The sequence below is a fragment of the Dermacentor variabilis genome, chromosome 3, assembly GCF_050947875.1.
Source record: "Dermacentor variabilis isolate Ectoservices chromosome 3, ASM5094787v1, whole genome shotgun sequence".
In the NCBI taxonomy this organism is placed as follows: Eukaryota; Metazoa; Arthropoda; class Arachnida; order Ixodida; family Ixodidae; genus Dermacentor; species Dermacentor variabilis.
Window position 1 is genome coordinate 9449935 of NC_134570.1, and position 19686 is coordinate 9469620.

Below are 19686 nucleotides of genomic sequence, written 5' to 3' on the forward strand. Positions count from 1 at the left end.
CGGATTCGAGACCCTCATTATGTAATAAACGAGAAGAAAGGGGGCTAACCGAGGGGCTTGATTTTTATTAGACATATCATGAGACCTCATAATACGACCTTTTATGCAAATAAGTACCTTGCCAATTCTCATACTTCTTGAGCATACTGCCAACTGTAGGTGTACATGGTATAAAGAAGCTGAAAGGAGGGAGATCTGGTCGTAGAAGCTTGGCTAGATGCAAATGGAATTCAAGAGGGGCACTGTTAAAATAGACAGATTAATGCCTTGCTTCAAAAGGTTTAAGTCGACGGATGCAAATGGCAGGAGTAGCTTACCTGCTCTGGGCTCATGCCCTTGACAAAAATGACAACTAGAAACATATCAAGCTAAATCTAAAAACATAGTGATTCCATACTCAGGCTCTTACCACATTAACAAAAGACACCGAACATAAAAATCAAAATAGAATAGAGGTAATGTATGCACTTTCAGCCACTACATATGCAATAAACTTCAGTTTAATGGTAATCTGTCTTTCCAGGTGTACGAATAGTTATATTTTCAAAGCAAATATGAATATTAAAGAATATTAGAGAATATAAAATATTTTCTTATTTCACAACAAACTAAAATGTCTGCGTAGAGCACATTTGGCAAAAGGTGGGGCTTTTTCAAAATTATTTGACACATGCACGTAATGCCATTTACAGCTGCATGTCCTATCAACTTGGGAGTTTGTACATGAAAAATCTGTACATGAAAAAATTTGTACATGAAAAATTTGTACATGGCACCACGGTGTGCCAGTTACCTGGCACACCAGGTAACTGAAACGGTTTGTACTGTTTGTAATTTGATGAGCAACCTCCCCACTGTATAGGTCCATGAATTGCACACCGTTACGCCACAGCTAAACAGCAGCCTCCTGTCACCAGTGCTGCCGCCACTGGTCCATGCACCTCTCTCTGGTTCCCCCTTCCATCTTACCTGTCAGTCAAGAACACAAGGAAAGGTTACCATTTCCTGTGAATCTTTCTGTCTGCCTCACTACCCTATCTTGGAAGACTTTTAAAAGCCTGTTAAGCCCTGATGAAGGAGCAGAGTTGGCTCCCAAATGTCGCGTTTATTAAACAAACTTTTTAGTTGGAGTCACTACTAAATTCTTATACATTAGACCATGAATTATATCAAACTGAGAGAGGATAGCGAAACAGTGTTATATATCAATAATTCGAACATAAAATAATCCTATTTGAAATTTACCTGACATCTGCCCACGTCTCGGAGAGCTTCCTCAGATCGTGAAAAGTGAGTACTGGTTTGCTTCTGCAAGGCCATGTCGAATGCACAATGGTTGACTTATTTTTGCTCATGAATGTTGCAAGTCACTTGCGCTGCAGAGTGGCTTTTGACATACTGAACGCAATGCTAACCATAAAAGCCTGCACACTACGCCCTAACATGTTACATGTAGAAGCTTTTGTTGTGAATTTTTATTCAATATAATATAGAAATGGGTGCACCATGGAATCAAACTAGCCTGTACGGGTATGCATCATGCTGCCATCAGTGCACTTGTACTGTGAAACACGCATGAACGTGCCTGGCCGTGCGTCCATACAATACCAACAATAAGTCAGTTTAAACAGCCAATTATCGTATGTGGGCAGCAAGCCAGATGCACTGTTGTATCGGGTTTCGCAACTGACTTCCTTTTGTAACGAGTTGTCCTTGCTTCTCATTCGTGAAATACTAAAATGCCGTTCGTGGCAGAAAACAAAACCGGCGGTGCAGCATCTACAGTTAGGCATCTCATGCACGTGCCACAACATGAAAAGATCAAGTGCCATCTAAGCTTTCTTGTGGCACGTATATCAGACCGGGAGACCTTTCACGTTCTTGAAGCAGAGTGGTGATGCACCCTTGCCGATAAAGAGCCAGTGTGCACCTCTCCAATTCGTGCGCTCAGCGCTTTGACGCATCGCAGTCGACACGTCCCTTCGTTCTCGGCCCTTCCCCTCCAGCCTCTGCGTTGGTGACTGCTGTCACTATACAAGCTGTTAGTATCTAAAGTGGTTTTCAGCTTGAAGAACGTTAGAGCCCATTCCCACTTGCATGTACTGTGCAGGCACGAATGAAATGCTTTTAGCGCAGACCCACGAATCGCACAATGATAAGTCTGGTGTGCCGATGCCGCAGTGGTCTTTACACACAGGGCGGATGTAGCGTGCATTGGTTTTATTAAAACTCAAACTCTAATGTAAGGATACCTCCAAGCTGAGGTTGGGGTTGGATTTGTTTTGGCCACTTGTGAAATCCTAAAATGTTGTTTGTGGCAGAAAACAAGGCTGGTGGTTCAGCATCTCCAGTTCGTTATCGTATGCCGACGCCACAACATGAAAAGATTAAGTGCCATTTAAGCTTTCTCGTGGAATGAATATCAGACTAGAAGGCCTTTCGCGTTCTTGAAGCAGTTTGGTGACCTGCCCTTGCCAATAAACAGCCACAGTTTGCACAAGCCACCTATATCTGAAACGAGCAAAACATAGCACCTTGCTCATTTTCCTTCATAGCATGTACTGTCCTTCATATTAAATCTCATTTGACATCTGCCAAAACAGTGCCGTTTCAAATTTATTGGCATTAAATATTTCCAATGAATTTATCGGCATTAAATATTTCCGTAAGGTGAAGTGCACTTCCAGGGGCATGGCACAGCATTCAATATATTTAATGAGGTGGCGAACGAGAGTTTGATGTACGTGTAGTACATCGTTATACTTTTGCATGGAATTTTTAAGGGGATTTTTCAACTATTCAATATAAACAATAATTTGCTATATCCTGGATCAACTGTGCAGCAAGAGTTGCATATAAATGCAAATGTGCCTTCAGCAAAAGTTTTTGCAGCCCGTAATTTAACATAAGCAAGCATTCTCTGTCACTCACCATTCCTGCGGCAATGTCTCTGGCCAGGTGCAACCTCTGCAACCAGGGCAGAGGCTCGCTCGAGTCATGAAGCAGGCTGCGCAGGGATCCCCCACTCACATACTCAGTGACCAGGTGCAGACGCTTGTCCCGGTAAAGCACACCAATGAAGCGCAGCACATTTTCATGGTGAAGAGAACGCAACACGGCCACCTCCTTGAGGAAGTTCCGCTGGGCCTCCTCATCCAGCCGATGGAGCTCTTTGACCACCATCACCTCACCAGTTTCACGGTGGGTCACCTGGTTCCCAACACATGAGCACAGGTATGTGTTGTGGGCATTGAGGTGCATTTTTCACTCAGTTCCGTGACCCCTATTTACCCCTAACGCCCTAGATTACAAAAGCCAAGATAACATGCATGCTGTAGAACCTCATTGATATGATCTCATTTTGTACGATTTCCCGGTACCAAGCTTGCAACAAGAATGCAAAAATTACACAATTACAGTTACAAATTTTTTTTACTAGTTAATACATTCCTGTCAAACACCATATTTTGGCACCAACATTCAGTATCTCGCCCACGTGCTATTGTATACTATTGTACAATACATTTGCAAGCTGCGATATCCCGCGCAAACAAACATGTGTGCGAAACACACGGCAAGATCAAGAGTGGTAGGTGCCTGCAACAGCAGCTTCCCTGTGATCTGTGCCCACCCGTGTCACGCGAATATGCCACCACACACTCGTTTCCGATTCCGGTACCAGCAAATCTCCTGATGAGTCGTTGCACAAAACCATTCGCAGTCATCGCGCTAGCCCACTGCAATAAGCAGCTTCACCTATCTGCTTCAAAGCATGTGTGGCATAGCGCTGTTGGAAGCATACTGCATAACGTAAACATGCAGCTGTTTTCTGCTGCTGGCAGAGCATCATCCACTCTGGCAGTATCCTATTCTGGTGTTGCACACTAGCTCGATTTCATCTTGGTTTACCATAACTATCTTAAAACGACAATGCGTGTATTGGATCGCTCAGCCCCTATGAGCTGGACGTGCATCAGCGTGTCGTGCTGCAACAATTCTTGCCCGGTGGACACATCAAAACTTCCCACAAAAATTCTCCCTCAAAGAAGCTTCTGACCCTAGCTGAATTCTAGGAGCACAAACGTAAGCTTGCCGAAACCACAAAAACAAGGTCCGTCTCGGGTCACTCGGACCACACTGATCGGTGATCAATCGCATGCACTAGCATCTTGTGCTGCAACAATTCGCGCAGTGCCTTGAATTAAGTAGAAGTCTACTACAGTTAAGATTGCCGAATTTTTTTAGTGACTGTGAATTGTACATTTTCTTGGCTAGTGCATTATTTCTTGTTTTTTCCAAAACATGTCAATGAGGTTCTACAACTTCAAAGAAGCATAGCTCAGCCAAGTGATCACAGGCTTGGAATCTGTGTCAGCAAGATTCATCGACGCAAACCAGACTTGCAGAGGCATGCGTTGTGTTGTATGTTGTCAACAACAAATGCTACCTCTCTTCTGCCTGGGACTTTACACTTTTTTTAATACTGTCTGACATAGACACTAACTCAAAATACACCAATTCGATACACACAGTATTGACTTTACTCAAGAGCAAGGATACAAGGCATGGCTGCACATCACATAAGATTGCTTCAAAGCTCACCAGGTACACTTGGCCAAAGAAGCCTTTTCCCAAGAGCTTTCCTTGGACCAGGTCAGATGCCCGAAAAATCCTCTGGTTTTTTGGCTCAATGCGGAATGACTTGGTTCTACTGAGGTCATAGGATGGCTGGCTGCCACATGCCGCTGAATCACTGAAAAGCAGCAGCACAAGAACGTCCAATCTGGAGGCATAACCCCTGAGAAATCACACTCCTCATCACTTTCATGGCACATAACAGGTGTTCCTTGAAGATGCTTATCCTGCAAATGCACTCAACAAAAATGCTACATGCAAATACACTGACATATATTACGCGGCACAATCGCTGGTGGCCAATCTTAGACACTGACGCATCTCTATTATTGCTGCGACTGGCCATTCAGAGCATGGCATTCAATTCTTGCCAAAGCCAAAGAGGAAGAGCGAAAAGAATGCATAATGAAATGGATCATTCGAAAATATGGTTCCAGTGCAAAAACAGAAAACCATTGCCAAATTGTTCTACGTTATGAGTGGCGTAGCCAGAAATTTATTTTGATGAGGGAGGGGGGTTCCTCCTTGCCGACTAGTACCAATCCCCCTCCTTCACCTCTCTCTCTCTCTCTCTCTCTCTCTCTCTCTCTCTCTCTCTCTCTCTCTCTCTCTCTCTCTCTCTCTCTCTCTCTCTCTCTCTCCGTATGCATATGGAGGTTGCACACCACGTAAAGACAAACTCTTAGCACTCGACAGACAAAAATGCTTTAACAATGACAATGCATGTTTTTGCACTGCCAAAGCAACACTTTGCTTAACTTCTGACAAAAGTTCTTTATTAAGACAAGCAGCGACTTAGCATAAAATTATGCAATCATCTTTGGTTATTTTTAAAAATCATTACTTTAAAGAAAACTAAAATTTTGTTTACGAATTGATGCATTTATATAATGTATGTCGATGACCTAGCTGGTACACGACTTGGAAAAACGAACAGCACTAAAACTGGGGCCAAACAAAAGCAAGACAGTGCACTATATATTGTGTGTCTTCTTGTAGGGCTTTGAAGGTAGGGCACTTTATGGTGCCCTACCTTCAAAATAACATCGCTGATTTTCCCAGGGTGGCAGTCTGTCTCACGAACCTTTATTCTGGGATTCCTGTACGTCTGACGTACCTTTATATATAGCGTTAAAAATACAGGAACAAAGCTTTGCGCTAGAACTTCAATTGTATCATATGACAGTCCTTCCATGTGTTTTCTGGTCATGCAACTGCCACCTCAGTTTTATATAAAGCCAGCGCCCACTGCTAAAGGCGTAACTGCGCATGAGAGGGCATGCGAATGCCACTACCGCTGTAGTTGTGTGTGGGGGCAGCCTTGGCAATCTAGGTTTCCAAACTTTCGCAACTGCCACTTCACTTTCACGTAACTACTTTTAACACTCCACATGCATCAATAACTACGTGGGCGAGTCATCTGCCATCAAAGGAGCGCCCAAGGAAAAAAATTGCTGCTCAAAACATGCAGCTTGCCACAGCTTGTCATGAAAAAAAAAAATCCGGGATCTTACGTGCCAGAACCACGATATGATTATGAGGTAGGCCGTAGTGGGCAACTTCGGTTTAATTTTGGCTACCTGGGGTCCTTTAACATGCACCTAAATCTAAATAAATGGGTGTTTTTGCATTTTGCCCCCATCGAAACGCAGCCGCTGTGGCTGGGCAGTCTCAGTCCAGATTTCTTTCTCAGCACTGTTCGTCTGAACGCTTCAATAGGTTCCACTTAATATTTGTCTGAAATTCAACACCACACATACGCAACAAAGCGCCAACAGTGCCACTTGTAAACTGAGGCACACATCTGGACTGCTGTACCCTCACATCACATAAGTAGCACCAGGTTGTTCACCGAGCACAGCTGCTCACTTTCTGTTAAACCATGAACAGTATCTTATCAGGAGATCAAAACAATGAAATCGTTATTGCAAGTGCTGCTTCCATAATAATGACTTCATTTAATGACAAATAAAGGGAAAGTGAGCTGCTCCCTGCGCTTAAGATTTCTCGGCAATGTGATGCCATTTCTGAACGAGATTTAGGCAGGATAAATGTAAGACAAACCTCACAACTATTAAATGCCTTTGGTGTGGCTTTTAGTATAGGATTAGGGCAAACATGAAGTGTTAGGACCTGTACAGCTGAAACTGCATTGTAATTAGGCAACTGTCTTAGCAAGCAGTCGTTTAGAAGCATCAGTAACCCCAGAACTTATTCACAATGCTCGTGGCAATGACGCAGGAACAACGAGACTAGGTATTCTGGTTTTTAATGCACAACTATTTGCAAGAGGTTAAAATATTCTAATAACTAACTGGTCCTGATAGTTTTGTCATGATCTAAAAATTGAAAAAAGAAACAGTTTAGTAATTCAATTAAATAAAGTAAAACACTTTGGTGCAAAAACATCATACAAGAACGATCATTTACTTCTGTAAAATAAGTGACATACAGACAACACAAGGAGGCGTCCAGTCACGAATACTCCAATAGTCCCAATGCAAGAAGTTTGTTAAAAGCATGGCGCTGACATAAGAAGCTTAAAGAATGAACATCAAAACATGGGGAGATATGCATTGGGACACAGGAAACACCAGCAAACAAATGGCAATAAATACAGAATGCATAATCGATTGTTTCTATACACAAGAAAGCGTAAAGCTTAAGCATTTCATAACACATGGCAAATCAACTCTTAAATGAGCACAAGTAGCCACAGCACTAATACTGAAGTTTTTCTTACTCGGACATTTTTTTTAAATAGAAAAATCGGCGCTCTTCAATCTTACCCGACGACTCGCGTGGTCGTTTGCAAGGGGGTCTAACTGTTGATGAGCGGGACTGAGGTTTAGGTTTCGTGAGATATGCGGGAAGGCCTTCAAAAATCCTTGTGACGGCATTAAGCTTCAGCGTCAGTGTTTCACCCTCCAAGAACACGGTGTCGCAGTTTATATTAAAATTGTAGGCAGTGATGATGCCCAAGGCATCGAAGCGTTTCAGGCACAAACACATATATTTGCATTCAAAGCTAAAACCACTACTTTCCTGCCGCAGTATTTATTTATTTATTTATTTATTTGAATACCTTCAGGGCCCATAGGGTGTTACAGAAGGGAGTGGTAACAATAAATATTAAAAAAGCAAAGCAAATATTAAGAATTAGGTAACATATTCAAGCGCATTTTTAAAATCACTGTGGTCCATAATAGATATAATGGAGGTGGGTAAGTGGTTCCAATCATTACAAGTTTGAGGAGCGAAAGAATTAAAGTGTTGGTTAGTGTGACAACGAGGAACAAACACTTTATAACGATGGTCAATACGAGATATGAATGAAGGGTGGCAAAGCAATTCTTGCTTAAGATGAGAGTTATGGCAGTAAATCTTATGAAATAAGGAGAGATGTGCTGTTTTCCTGCATAAGGAAAGGGATGGAAGCCATAACACTGTTTTTTAATAGATGAAACAGTGGAAAAACTGGAGTAGCTGGAAAAAATGAAGCATGTGCTACGATTTCGTACAGCTTCAAGGTGACTAATAAGATTTTCAGTAAATGCACCCAACACAGGTGATGCATATTCTAGTTTGGAACGAACAAAAGTTTTATAAAGAAGGAGTTTAAGAGAAGGGGACATAGAAAAATTACCGTGCAGCAGCTACCCAAGCATGCAGTTAGCATTACTGACAATATAATTAATGTGTGGTTGTCGAGACAGGTTAGAATTAATGTGGACCCCTAAGTAGTCACTTCTTCAAGAGGGGAAGCATTTACGTTATACCTACAAGCGTTCATGGAAAGTTTACGAGAAATTTTCATTAGTTTGCACTTCGTCATGCTGAGTTTCATTTTCCATGTGTTACACCAGTCATAACTACTGTCAAGGTCAGTGTGTAGTAGTGATGTGTCATTATCAGAGGAAATCACGCGATATACAACATAGTAGTCTGCAAAATGCCTAATAGAGGAGTTAATACAATCTACGGTCTGCTTCTATTTCTCGCACTGCTCCATGTCACTCGGTAAACAAAACAATAACACCTTTTCGGTTGTTCCCTCGTAGCCGAAATGGCATCCCGGCACACAAGACGTGTTTGGCATTGTCGTTCCACCCCGCCACTTCAGCTAAACAGTCGAGAACTCGAATAAATAGCACAGCACATGCACAGAATGCACCACATCAATCAGCTCGTCTCGTACTGCACAAGCATTTCGGTGCGCAAACGATGCCCTCTGAGGCACAGTTGCGCCACATTGTGACAGCTTTGAGCACTGTATGAACCTCTCTCATAGCGCGATGGCGGAGTTTCGTCGCCAGAAAGCATGGAAGGACTCAGACCATATGATGCAAGTTTCACTCACTTTCGGTGACTTGCTGTCTGACTTGTTTGAAGATATGTTTGGAAGTAACTTGCGATCATGGCATTGTAGTCATCATGCAATGCATATTGTTATTTGATCACACTTAGGAAGTGATGAGGCAGACAGTCTGAAGCAGGGCTGCTTCCCGTTTAGAAGCATTTGTGGAAATTATGGCATCTGTAGTTTGCAGTAAAATAAGGGCCAGTAGCTCCAAGAGATTTGAAAGTGTTGTGTCTCCTGACAGCCAACTATTCAGAGATGTTCAGTTAGGATGGGCTCTCTGCAACAAGCAGCACATGCTATGACGAAGTAGGTGAGCCTTAGCTAGGTGACTGGCCACAGCCATGTTGTGCTGAGCGATCAAGCGGTGATGAGACACTCTCTCTAATATATAATTATCCGCATTACACCAACTTCTCTCTTTATGCCTTTTATACGCATCCCCCCCCTCCTCATATCCATCACCCCACTACCCTTCTTAAAATTATTTTCCATTAGTCACTATTGCACTCTTCTATATCTACAGTGTTGCTGAATGGCACTGCGGCCCCTAGCATTCCTATATTTCTTTTTCTGTGTGGACTTCAAGGCCATTTAACTGCCCTGCCACTTGTTTATTGTGGTGGTTTCTTAGCTTCCCTGGCCCAACACCCCCCGTCCTTGATATATTCTGCTGTGCGCAAATCAACGTTCTGTAGGTCTTTCTTTCTTGTCTCGTTTTCATTTTTATCAGCATACATACAAACTAGCCTAACACCAAGCTCTTCTCAAGTTTATTAATGCAATGACAGTCAGGGTCACAGAAAAAGAAAAAAAAAAGAGAGAAGGGAGGTTGCTTATCATGCGTTTCCTAGACAAGCAAGTTGCAATATTTTTGGAATGCTGCAGCGTGGTCAACGATTCGGTCAACTGCCAGAAATGAGAAGCTCTTCGATGACACGAAGGTCTGGTGGGGAGCAACAACGCCCCCATGTTTTATGCACGCGCTCGTCCCATCTTTACCTGTGTTTGGAATTTTTAGCACTGATCCCCCCTCAGCAGTTATGGCTAACAGCATCTGGAATGAGGTAGAGGCACACCATGATGGAGCCGCAATGCTCTGTGCATGGGAGAGGGGATCTCCTCCACGACAGCACCCCACCCCCGCCATCCCTTCGAACTGCCACTAGCGCTCACCTTGCTTTCACATTCAAGCTTTTCCTTTTATCCATGTCGCTCTTTCGGAACGACATGGATGGACACCTCTTGTAACGTTCTGTTCCGTGGGAAAGGGGGCAAGGGTAAGGGGGTTCTTACGAAAATTTCAGGGGGAGGGGATTCCGACCACCCCTCCCTGGGTATGCCAATGCACATTACGAAGCATTGCTTATTAAAAGTTCAAGTGTGTGGAGCATTCACAACAAATGAGCAGTTTGTTTGAATACCTGGAATTTTTCAGAGCATACAAATGATTGCCGTTTCTAAGGAAAAGTCAAGTTCAAAAGTGAGCTCAATATCAAAAGTGAGCTCAACGCCGTGGGTTCGATACCAGTTGCGGAAGCCACATTTCAATGGGAGCAAACAGCATGAATGCTTTTTCTCCAAAAGTATAGGTGCATGTTAAAGAACCTCCAGTTGGTTAAAATTAACCCCTTCCCACAGTGTGCCTCACAATGATATTGTGGTTTGGCTCGCATAAGCACAGATTTTAATTTTAATACTGTGTGACACTATGCAACTTTTCGTCTTATGCCTACTATGGTCTCTAGGACTGAATTCATTGCCCTTTTGCTACAATTTTTATTTGATTGTGCACACTAGAGAACTAAAGGGACACTAAAAGCAAATAGTAAGTCAAACTAAAGTGATACATTAAGGTGATCACGGCCGCCATCTTGCGTATAGTTCAGGTTCTCCCACCAGGCAATGCCACTCAGTCCCGTCTTGAAAAAGGGAAAAAAACCTGCTCTTAGCCGTTGCAGCATGCTCCGGTCTGTACCTGTTGTGATGCAGTGACAGGTGATCTACTGCAGCTGATAAAAGTTCCCTCCACCTCCCTTGTTTTCAGGACAAGTTGTGCCAGGCACCATTGTCATTTTGTTGCTGCACATGGTGGTTTTCTCACGGCTGATGCTTTCAACAGTGGCTCAGTTGAACCTTTCTGTATGTAAAATGGTCGGCGCCACTGATTGATAGTGGCTATAGGAATGATAAGTGGTTCGCCACTGCCACTTTTTGACGTAGCTGTCATGCGAGTGCGGGCCGTTGCTCTGAAAACCATCTCGGTAGAAGGCCTGCTGACTGCAGTGCTCACTGCCCCGCCATAGCACAACACTAGCTGTAATAATACAGACAGATTGAGAGTAAAATGGACGGAACCTTGAGTGACGTTGACCATCAAGTAGTTTTGTTTCTTTTTCTCCCTAGCATCTACCTTTTTTTTAAAGCATTTTCTAAAGTACAGGCCCACTAAATGAAGGTTTTGGGCTTGAAATGATAAATATAGCTTTGTGCCTATAAACACATAGATAAATAAAAGGAAATGAAGGGAAGAAAATTGCTACTGACCGCAGTAGCTACCTAGCGCAGTCTGCTGACACCTGAACACCGGTCAGCAGCAGGAGAGGAGCAAGAGTAAAAGAGTAGGGGGAGACGTTAGTATAGATTAAGGAAGCACTATTTACAACAGAGCAACTAAGTAAAAAGAAAAAAAGATATGTCATTTGTGCACTGAATTCCTCGAGAAAGTTTGTCACCGGCACTGTTAAGTCCTGTGCAGTGGCGTAGCCAGAAATTTCGTTTGGGGTGGGGCTCACGCAGCAGCTAGGCCTCCACCTTACAGAATTTGTCGAGGGATCAAATACATTAATAATAACTGCATTGCCATTGTAATAGATGCTGCAAATTAATTCTTGAACACTGCGCATCGTCAAGACAAGCAAAATATGTATTTCTTCATAAAAGAATATACTCGTATGTCTCAAAAATTGTGCTCGAAATAACTTATATCAGTGCTTCCATGTTTTCTGTCTATCTATACGTAAAGAAAATATCACATGAACATTAGAGTTATATCAGTTTCAAACCAGCAGCGCAGTGCATGCCGCTGATATGAAAAATGTAAAGGCCATGAAATGAACAAGTTGAGGACAAATATTTTAATGAAACTTTGTTAACCTCCCTGCCTTTCTCTCATTTGCATCTCTCTTTCTGTGTCACTCAAGAACCATGTTTACATTTTTGTACATATGCATCGACCAGGGGAAAATTTCACTGACGCTGTCCTTTGTTAGAATGCATTGCGCAGGAGCTGCTGTCATCAGTCGTGTATTGTGAATTGCACCAGAATTATAGTTACAACAGAGAGCACATATAAAAAGCAGGAGTTCTGCAAAATATGCGAGGGCAAGTCAAATGAAAGTGAGCCAATGCGAATACATGACTAACGGCGTACTTTATCTAAAAGTAGTATCCATGAACATTTAGACATTTGTCCCGCTGAAGTCGGATGATTACCGTCTCACAAAACTCCTTGGGTTGCTGCTTCAAAAAGTCTAACTGACTCTTTCACGTCATCGTCTGACCCGAATCTGGTTCCCTTGAGCTGCTTTTTTTTTTTTTTTAATGCTCCAAAATGTGGAAGTCACAAGGCGACAGGTCTGGGCTGTATGACAGATGTTGCAGTGTTTCCCACTTGAACTTTGCCAGTTTAGTATTAACCCCATCAGCGTCATGGGGACGGGCATTGTTGTGGAGCAAGATGACCCCATTCCTCAATTTTCGAAGTCGTTGGTTCTTGATTGGGACACGCAGCCGATGCAACATTTTACAATATCAGAAACGACTGATAGTCTCTCCAGGTTTAGCAAATTGCCGCTGACAACCAAAAAGAAGTCAACAACACCTTTCCAGCGGAAATGACGGCCTTTGCTTTCCTTGGGGATGGTGAATTCAGATGTTTCCATTGAAAGCTCTGCCGTCGTGTTTCAGGCTCGTAGCAGTGGCACAATGATTTATCCCCAATCCCAATTGCAGACAAAAAGTCATCACCGTCATTGTGATACCGGATCAGATGAGTCAAGGCAGCACCGAACCTTTCCGTCTTCTGGTGGTGGTTCACAATCTTGGGCATCCATGGCACGCACAGGATCCGATAACCGAGGTGTTCATGAATTATGGTGTGACCCGAACCGTGACTGATGTTCACATGCCCTGCCAATTCATCTATGTTTATCCTCCCTTCTTGTCTAATCAGCCTTTGCAATTGTGTTGGGGTGATTGCACGATGGCTTTGGCTTTCTCTTGGATCGTTTTTGCAACGTTCACGTCCCTTTAACTGCTTTTTCTCCAATACTTCACAGTGGCCAATGAAATGCAATGATCAACGTACACGGCAGGCATATGGCGACTAATTTCTTTTTGGGAAACATCTTCAGCTGCCAAAAACCTCACGACACCACGCTGTTCAACTTTTGGAGTGTCCATTATGCCACGAAACCAAGTTCAACCCAGTGTACGAGAGCATTAAAGGGCCCCTCACAAGGCCGCATAGCAAATTTTTCTTATATGCCGGAAGTTGTTACGTGTCCTCCAGAGCGTGTACTGCCGAAAAACTTTTCAAATTGGCTCATTAATAGCAGAGATAGAAATATTTCAGTGCCGCAAACCCATGATTTCTGCAGGCGGGCTCAACTGCATAGTGAGACTCTCTCCACTCGCCCCGTCTAGCCTCCGCAAACGAAATTCCTTCTCTACGTTCCCCCATGCCGGACCTCGAAGATCGCGTGACACATACGCCATGGGCCCCACCTTCACTTTTATTTTTCTCCTCACTTTTTTTTTCCAGCACCACGCACTTTCGCTGGCGGCGTTGTGCGCGAGCTGTTATCGTTTCGAGCAGCACACAATTTTGCTCATTGTGCACAAGGACACATGACTAGCAGTACAATTCAATGCTACATGAATACTGACGCAGAACAAGTGAATCGCAGAACATGATCACATGCTGGAATATGGTAGAAAATGGCATAGTTTCGGTACCTTCGCACGTGTCCGCACGACCGTGGGAACAAGTAAGCAGACGAAGCGGAAGTGCATCTCTCTTGCTTCGGTGTGACGTAAAACAAAAAAACACGCAGGCATTCCGTTTGTGTGTTTTATTATTTCTCTAAACTTCAATTCGTCAATTCAAGCAACAGATCACACAAACAACAGATGTTGTCTTGAATAATTCTCGAAATAACATGTCACCACGAGCGACGTCACACTGCAGACACGATTACGTAGGCACAAGGGCACGATTACGTCACCATCTGGCTTGGAGCGCAGCGGCCGCAAGTGAAGAAGGAAACGGCATTCAGACTGAAATTTCAGATCTTTCCACGGCGCAATACTTTGCAGACACAATTGTTGTCGTGCAATGCATGCTCTGTGCTTGTCAGCTCAAAATGGCCAAACCTGGTGAGGGGCCCTTTAAAGAACCTTTATCCTCACACCTGCGAGTCACTTTTTGTAAATGAGAGATGACTCTGTGCCACGCGCATGCCTCGCACATAGTGAACGGAACCATTATTACGCGGGGTGGGTTGGCTCACTTTCATTTGACTCGCCCTTGTGCATTAGAAATGCGAATATACAATGGAATATACAAATGAGAAGATACAGCTTGATAAAGGGCAAGTGTCACTGGAAACTAAGTTCACTGCACATATACACAAAACCTAGCAACAAGTTATTTAAATACATGTACGAGTTTTCAATAAATCTACGTATCTAAGAAAAAGTTACTGTATATAATGCATCAAACAAGGCAAATAAACATCTTGCGCAACAAAAGATTCATAGATCACAGCCCCCCCTCGCACTACTCCCACTGATGCGTTGCACGTGACAGGAGGTGGCGCACTTCCTCACCGCTTTTCTCCCTTGCATACAGAAGATTGAGCCACCACCATCGTCGACTCATCTATGCGGCGCCCTTCCCCCCCCTCCCCTACGCTTTCACTCACACATACACGATCACGATCACTATCACTCGCACATACACAGTCACGATGTTATCGCCCTTGGACTTTATACGGAACATGAGGGCAACGTCGATGGCAGGAGTGCACCTAGAGTGTCCATATAATTGCTACCGAAATAACATAAGTGTATCCGGCAACTGAAGCATCTCGCGGCCCATTACTTTCCGCAAAAGAAGAAGTAATAAAACTGAACTTTCACCATGTGACAATTTGCTGCGCCGCAACAGTGCCTTTCTTTTATGTGTGGGGCGGGGGCACGGAACTGAAAAATATGCAAGGAAAGCATGTTGACCATAATCAAATGCGTACTTTTGGCACCAAATGTGGCTACCGAAGGAATATCGAAGAAATTGTGAGACGCTTGGTCCACAGAGAACCATAAGCATACTGCTCGGTTCTCTACACTGGCGAGACAAAATTGTGCGGAGAGGTTGCGCTCATGCGAACGCGTTGCAATCTGTCGAGTCCCCGCAATGATGGCGGCGAGCGACCATGCATTGTTTCTTTTTCTCGTCTGCTAGCCAGAAAGCGTCCAAAACAATGGCAGACGAAAATCCACTTGGCCAAAGAAAAATGAACCCGCATTGAAGTGTGCTGCGCGGTGGTTGGGGCAACACGAGAAAGATGCATGCACTCTGGCTGGTTCCGGCAGCCCGCGTGTAACGAAAAAAAAAAAAAAATGAAGTGGCTCAATGTGTCCTTGCGAATAAAAGTCAAAGTAGAAAAATAAATAAGACCGTAGTTACCTTTGCTGGCTTTAGTGTCTTGACATGGATGCTTTGGCGCAGGTGAAAAAAATGTTAATATTCTTTTCTGTAACATAACAGCACAAATGAACTGCCACAACGCTTCCTCTCATCCAACCTCGCTGCGTGCTTTGTCAGCTTGTCTAATAGTGTGTTGATTTGGCTTGTCTCGTTGTATGATGTGTGGGGATGTGCGACTCACACGTCCCCTGATATCTTGTTTTCCTGCATAGCTCACGTCACCTGCAGTGCAGCTTCGCCGCGTGGCCTGGCACCCGCGGCGGTCGGAGTGGTTGAAGCGCAGTGCGAGAGATGGCGCAAGTGTTGCGCTGCTAGCGCCGCCTCACGGCGGGGTTACTTGGGTGCGGGAAAGACAAGGCGCTTCCTCTTTGGTTCAAGACGGCAAGTAGCGCGGACGTGCCGCGCGTGCGCCAATCCATGCTTCTGCGAGACCGTCTCGCGTGGCCACCTTCGAACGCGCTACCATTCGTGTGACCGTACACGCGAACAACCAGGCATTGGGATCCAGCATGGGGCGAACATTTTCGCTCGCTATCCGGTCGCGGTGAGTCGGTCGCGATTTGTCGCGCGCCCATCGGCATGTTTTGTGGATAGCAACTCGGCTAGCAGGCATTGATCTATGAAAGGTGCAATAAATGCCCTTGTGATTGTTCGCACTACTGTGTTGTCGTTCCTTTGTCTCAAGAGCATGGGTGTGAGAACCCCACAGATGCTATGTATGATTTTAGGAAAGTCAATGCACCTTTGGCGTCAAATGTTTATAACAACATTAAACCCACAAACTTCCGTAGTTGGAGATCTAAAGCACAACTGGAAATGTCAATGCACCTTTCACATCAAAAGCTTATGAGAACTTTATACCCATAAAGTTTCAGAATTGAAATCCATGCACTCCGTAGATTCCGCGGCCTCCGCGAGATGCCGCGACGAGCCCGCTCGCCATCAAAATGCCCTTGAAACTTCATGCTCGGATTGGGCTCTTTGTGTTATCTGACTCCGGTGCATGGGCGTTGTCACGATATCCAGCCCAGCTTCGCAATGTTCGCGCTGAAATGTATTTTCGAGCATGAAAAGAACATTCTAGGCGAAATCCAGCATGATTTCCGGCATTGGGGGTTGTTTTGGTTCGTGGCGCACGACAGCACGAAAAAATTCCAGGGGGGCTGAAGCCCCGTAAGCCCTCGCCCCCTCTGACTATGCCCCCAGTCCTGTGGAACAGCCGAATGGCAAGGCCCTACTGCTAGAGGAAGTCACAGGGCGTTTGTAAGCTACCCCAAAACATGCATACATGCAAAGAAATTAGAGTTGTTTGCACCGCTGACACCAGTTTTGTTTCGACTGCAATATAGACCTGATGCCTATTTCCCTACGTTCAGAAGTCCCCCAGCTAGCCCGTTTCCATAAGGTACTTTGGAGCTAACAGTACACAGAGCCCCAGTGCGCCAAAAAGGGTGCTTTTGATATACATGCGTGACAGAAAAGCTTTGCATTTTGCCAACTAAAACACTATGAGCCCCATGCATTCCAAAAGAGATGTCGTTTATCGAGAGGGCATCGCTTTTTTTTTCTGTTTGTAAACTGCATGAACATGAATGGGGATTAGGGTGACACTGGCCATGCTCTGATACAAGAGTGCCGGCTCCTGGAATCGCCGAAGCTAAGCAGCATTGATCTTAACTAGTACGTGAGAGGGAGACCACTTCCAGGAACACCGACTGATGATAGCTCTGCCTGCCACGGATTAGTTTAAATGTCTGCTTTGTGCGATACAGTTAGGGTAATGGCGGCAAGGGCTGTCCCCTTCCCTCACAATAACAACAATTCCTCGCCACCAAGAATATACCAAAAACTCAAGTAAGATGAGCAGACGCTATCCACACAAAAATCGGAGTAAGCAGACCTGGCCGCCAGAAAGCAACCCTGCTCTCTGTCAATGGTCTGGTTCCCTTCTGGCATGCGTGGGACATTGCTTTCTCCCCTTTCGAAGGACCTGTGTTTCATATTGTGCCACAAGCCAGCCGAACAGCTTTGGGCACTCGTCAGCGTGACGAAGCATGCAGACAAAGCCGTTCCAATGTTTGCCATCAGCATGTGCAGTGCGCGAGCACCAGAATACAGATGAGATAAACAGCCTAGATTTTCTGTCTGTACGAACCGCAGATGAAGCGCGAAGGGCAGCACTCCAGGGAATGAAGTCACGTGTTGAAATCGGGATTGTGAAATCTTCAGTAACCGAAATACACGCTAGTTGTAACAATTCATGACGGTACTGACAGCACTCGTGTTCTGTTATTCTGTCCGAGTCTGCGGTTGCGCTACCCTCGTGTATGAAACTGCCTTTCACTTCGTGACCCATGCAAGTGGGAACAAATGTTTCAAACCGCAGGCAATAAAGGAAAAGAAAGGGGGTTAACCGAGGGGCCCGGTTTTTATTAGACATATCATAAGAAGCCAATAAACACTGACATCAAGGACAAAATAGGGGAAATTACTTGTGCTGAATTTATTAAATAAAGAAACGATAAATTAATGGAAATGAAAGTGGATGAAAAAACAACTTGCCGCAGGTGGGGAACGATCCCACAACCTTCGCATTTCACGTGCGATGCTCTACCAATTGGGCTACTGTGGCGCCATTTCCCCATCCACTTTCTTGGGTACAGTGGAACCCCAATTATACGTCCCCCGGTTTTGCGAAGACCCAGGTTTTTCAACGAATTAGCGCAGTCCTGGAGAAGTCCCCATAGAAGCAATGCCTTAAGAACCCCAGTTATCCGATGCAAATTTACACCTGACCCGCATTATAGCACGACCCTCGCGAAACGCGGGACGGAACACCGGACGAAAGAAAAGTGCCACAAGTCTCTTTCCTCGCTCCCGTCTCTCCGCATGTGGAGCGCTTGACACCGCTCGACCGGTTCACTCCGGCACAGCTTCCTTCCCTGCCTCGTCTCATCGTTCGTTTCTCTCTCCACCACCAGCAGCCTCCCGCAATGCTCGCTTTGCTGAAAGAGCACCTTTTCTTCTCCACAATCACTTTCTCCCTCTCTTTTTGGTGGCGTCGCCTCTCGTCGCGTTGGGGAAACGTTTCTCTACCCCCCACCAGCAGCCGCCCACGACGCCCGGTGTGCTGAAATAGCACCTTTTCATGTCCACAATCACTTTCTCCCTCCCTTCTCGGCGGCGTCTCCTCTCGTCGCGTTGGGGAAGCGTTTCTCTCGTTCCAGTTTCCCAGCAGCAGATCGCCGACAAGGTAGTGCGAAAAGGCCTAGGTTTATCGCACATGTCCTTTACCGCAACCCTAGCGACCAGCGTTTAGCGGAGGTTCTGAGTTGTGTGGAGCCACGCAACACACGATGTGGCGAAAGTGGACAGTACTGACGCTCGACGATGAGCTGAATGCTGAATATTATCGTGGAAGCGGAAAAGCGGCATGAAGCCACGAAAGCCAGCATTGATCTTCGCTTAAGACAATCCTGGCAAACAAAGCGGTGATATTGCAGAATGCCAACAAGTGGAAAGCGGAAAGCGGCAAAAGAAGGACAGCATAAGAAGTTAGAAAAAGTTCTCATCAAGTGGCTGCATCAAGCACGGAGCTCTGCGATCAACGTTGACGGCGCCATTCTAAAAGAGAAGGCGGACCTTGTGGCATTGCGTCTGGGCATCGACGACTTTCAGGCATCGAACGGGTAGCTGGATCGCTTTAAAAAACGAAACAGGTTTGTGTACAGCTACTCCTGTGGAGAAAGCACTTCTGTGGACGTTTCGACGGTGAACGAGTGGATGGAGTTGCTGCAGGAGATGATTGCTGCATACAAGGCCTGCGACGTTTTCAACGCCGATGAAAGCGGTATTTTTTACCATATGCAGCCCGAGCAAAGCCTTGCGCTTAAGGGTGACAGCTGTCATGGTGGCAAGC

At 45.0% G+C, this 19686-nt stretch overlaps 1 protein-coding gene and 1 non-coding gene across 11 annotated transcripts in view; both read right to left on the bottom strand.

The window, feature by feature from the left end:
- The window catches only part of LIMK1 (LIM domain kinase 1), a 133584-nt gene that overhangs the window by 61947 nt on the left and 51951 nt on the right, over positions 1 to 19686 (bottom strand). For all 10 annotated transcript variants that reach the window (XM_075684139.1, XM_075684138.1, XM_075684137.1 and 7 more), the window contains 2 exons: positions 4603 to 4753; positions 2932 to 3210 (listed from right to left, as the gene is read on the bottom strand). In XM_075684139.1, coding sequence (XP_075540254.1) covers positions 2932 to 3210; positions 4603 to 4753 — 430 coding nt within the window. The remainder of the gene's footprint in view (positions 1 to 2931; positions 3211 to 4602; positions 4754 to 19686) is intronic.
- TRNAS-UGA (transfer RNA serine (anticodon UGA)) lies at positions 18327 to 18399 on the bottom strand. The gene has a single exon. It is a non-coding gene; the product is annotated as a tRNA-Ser (tRNA).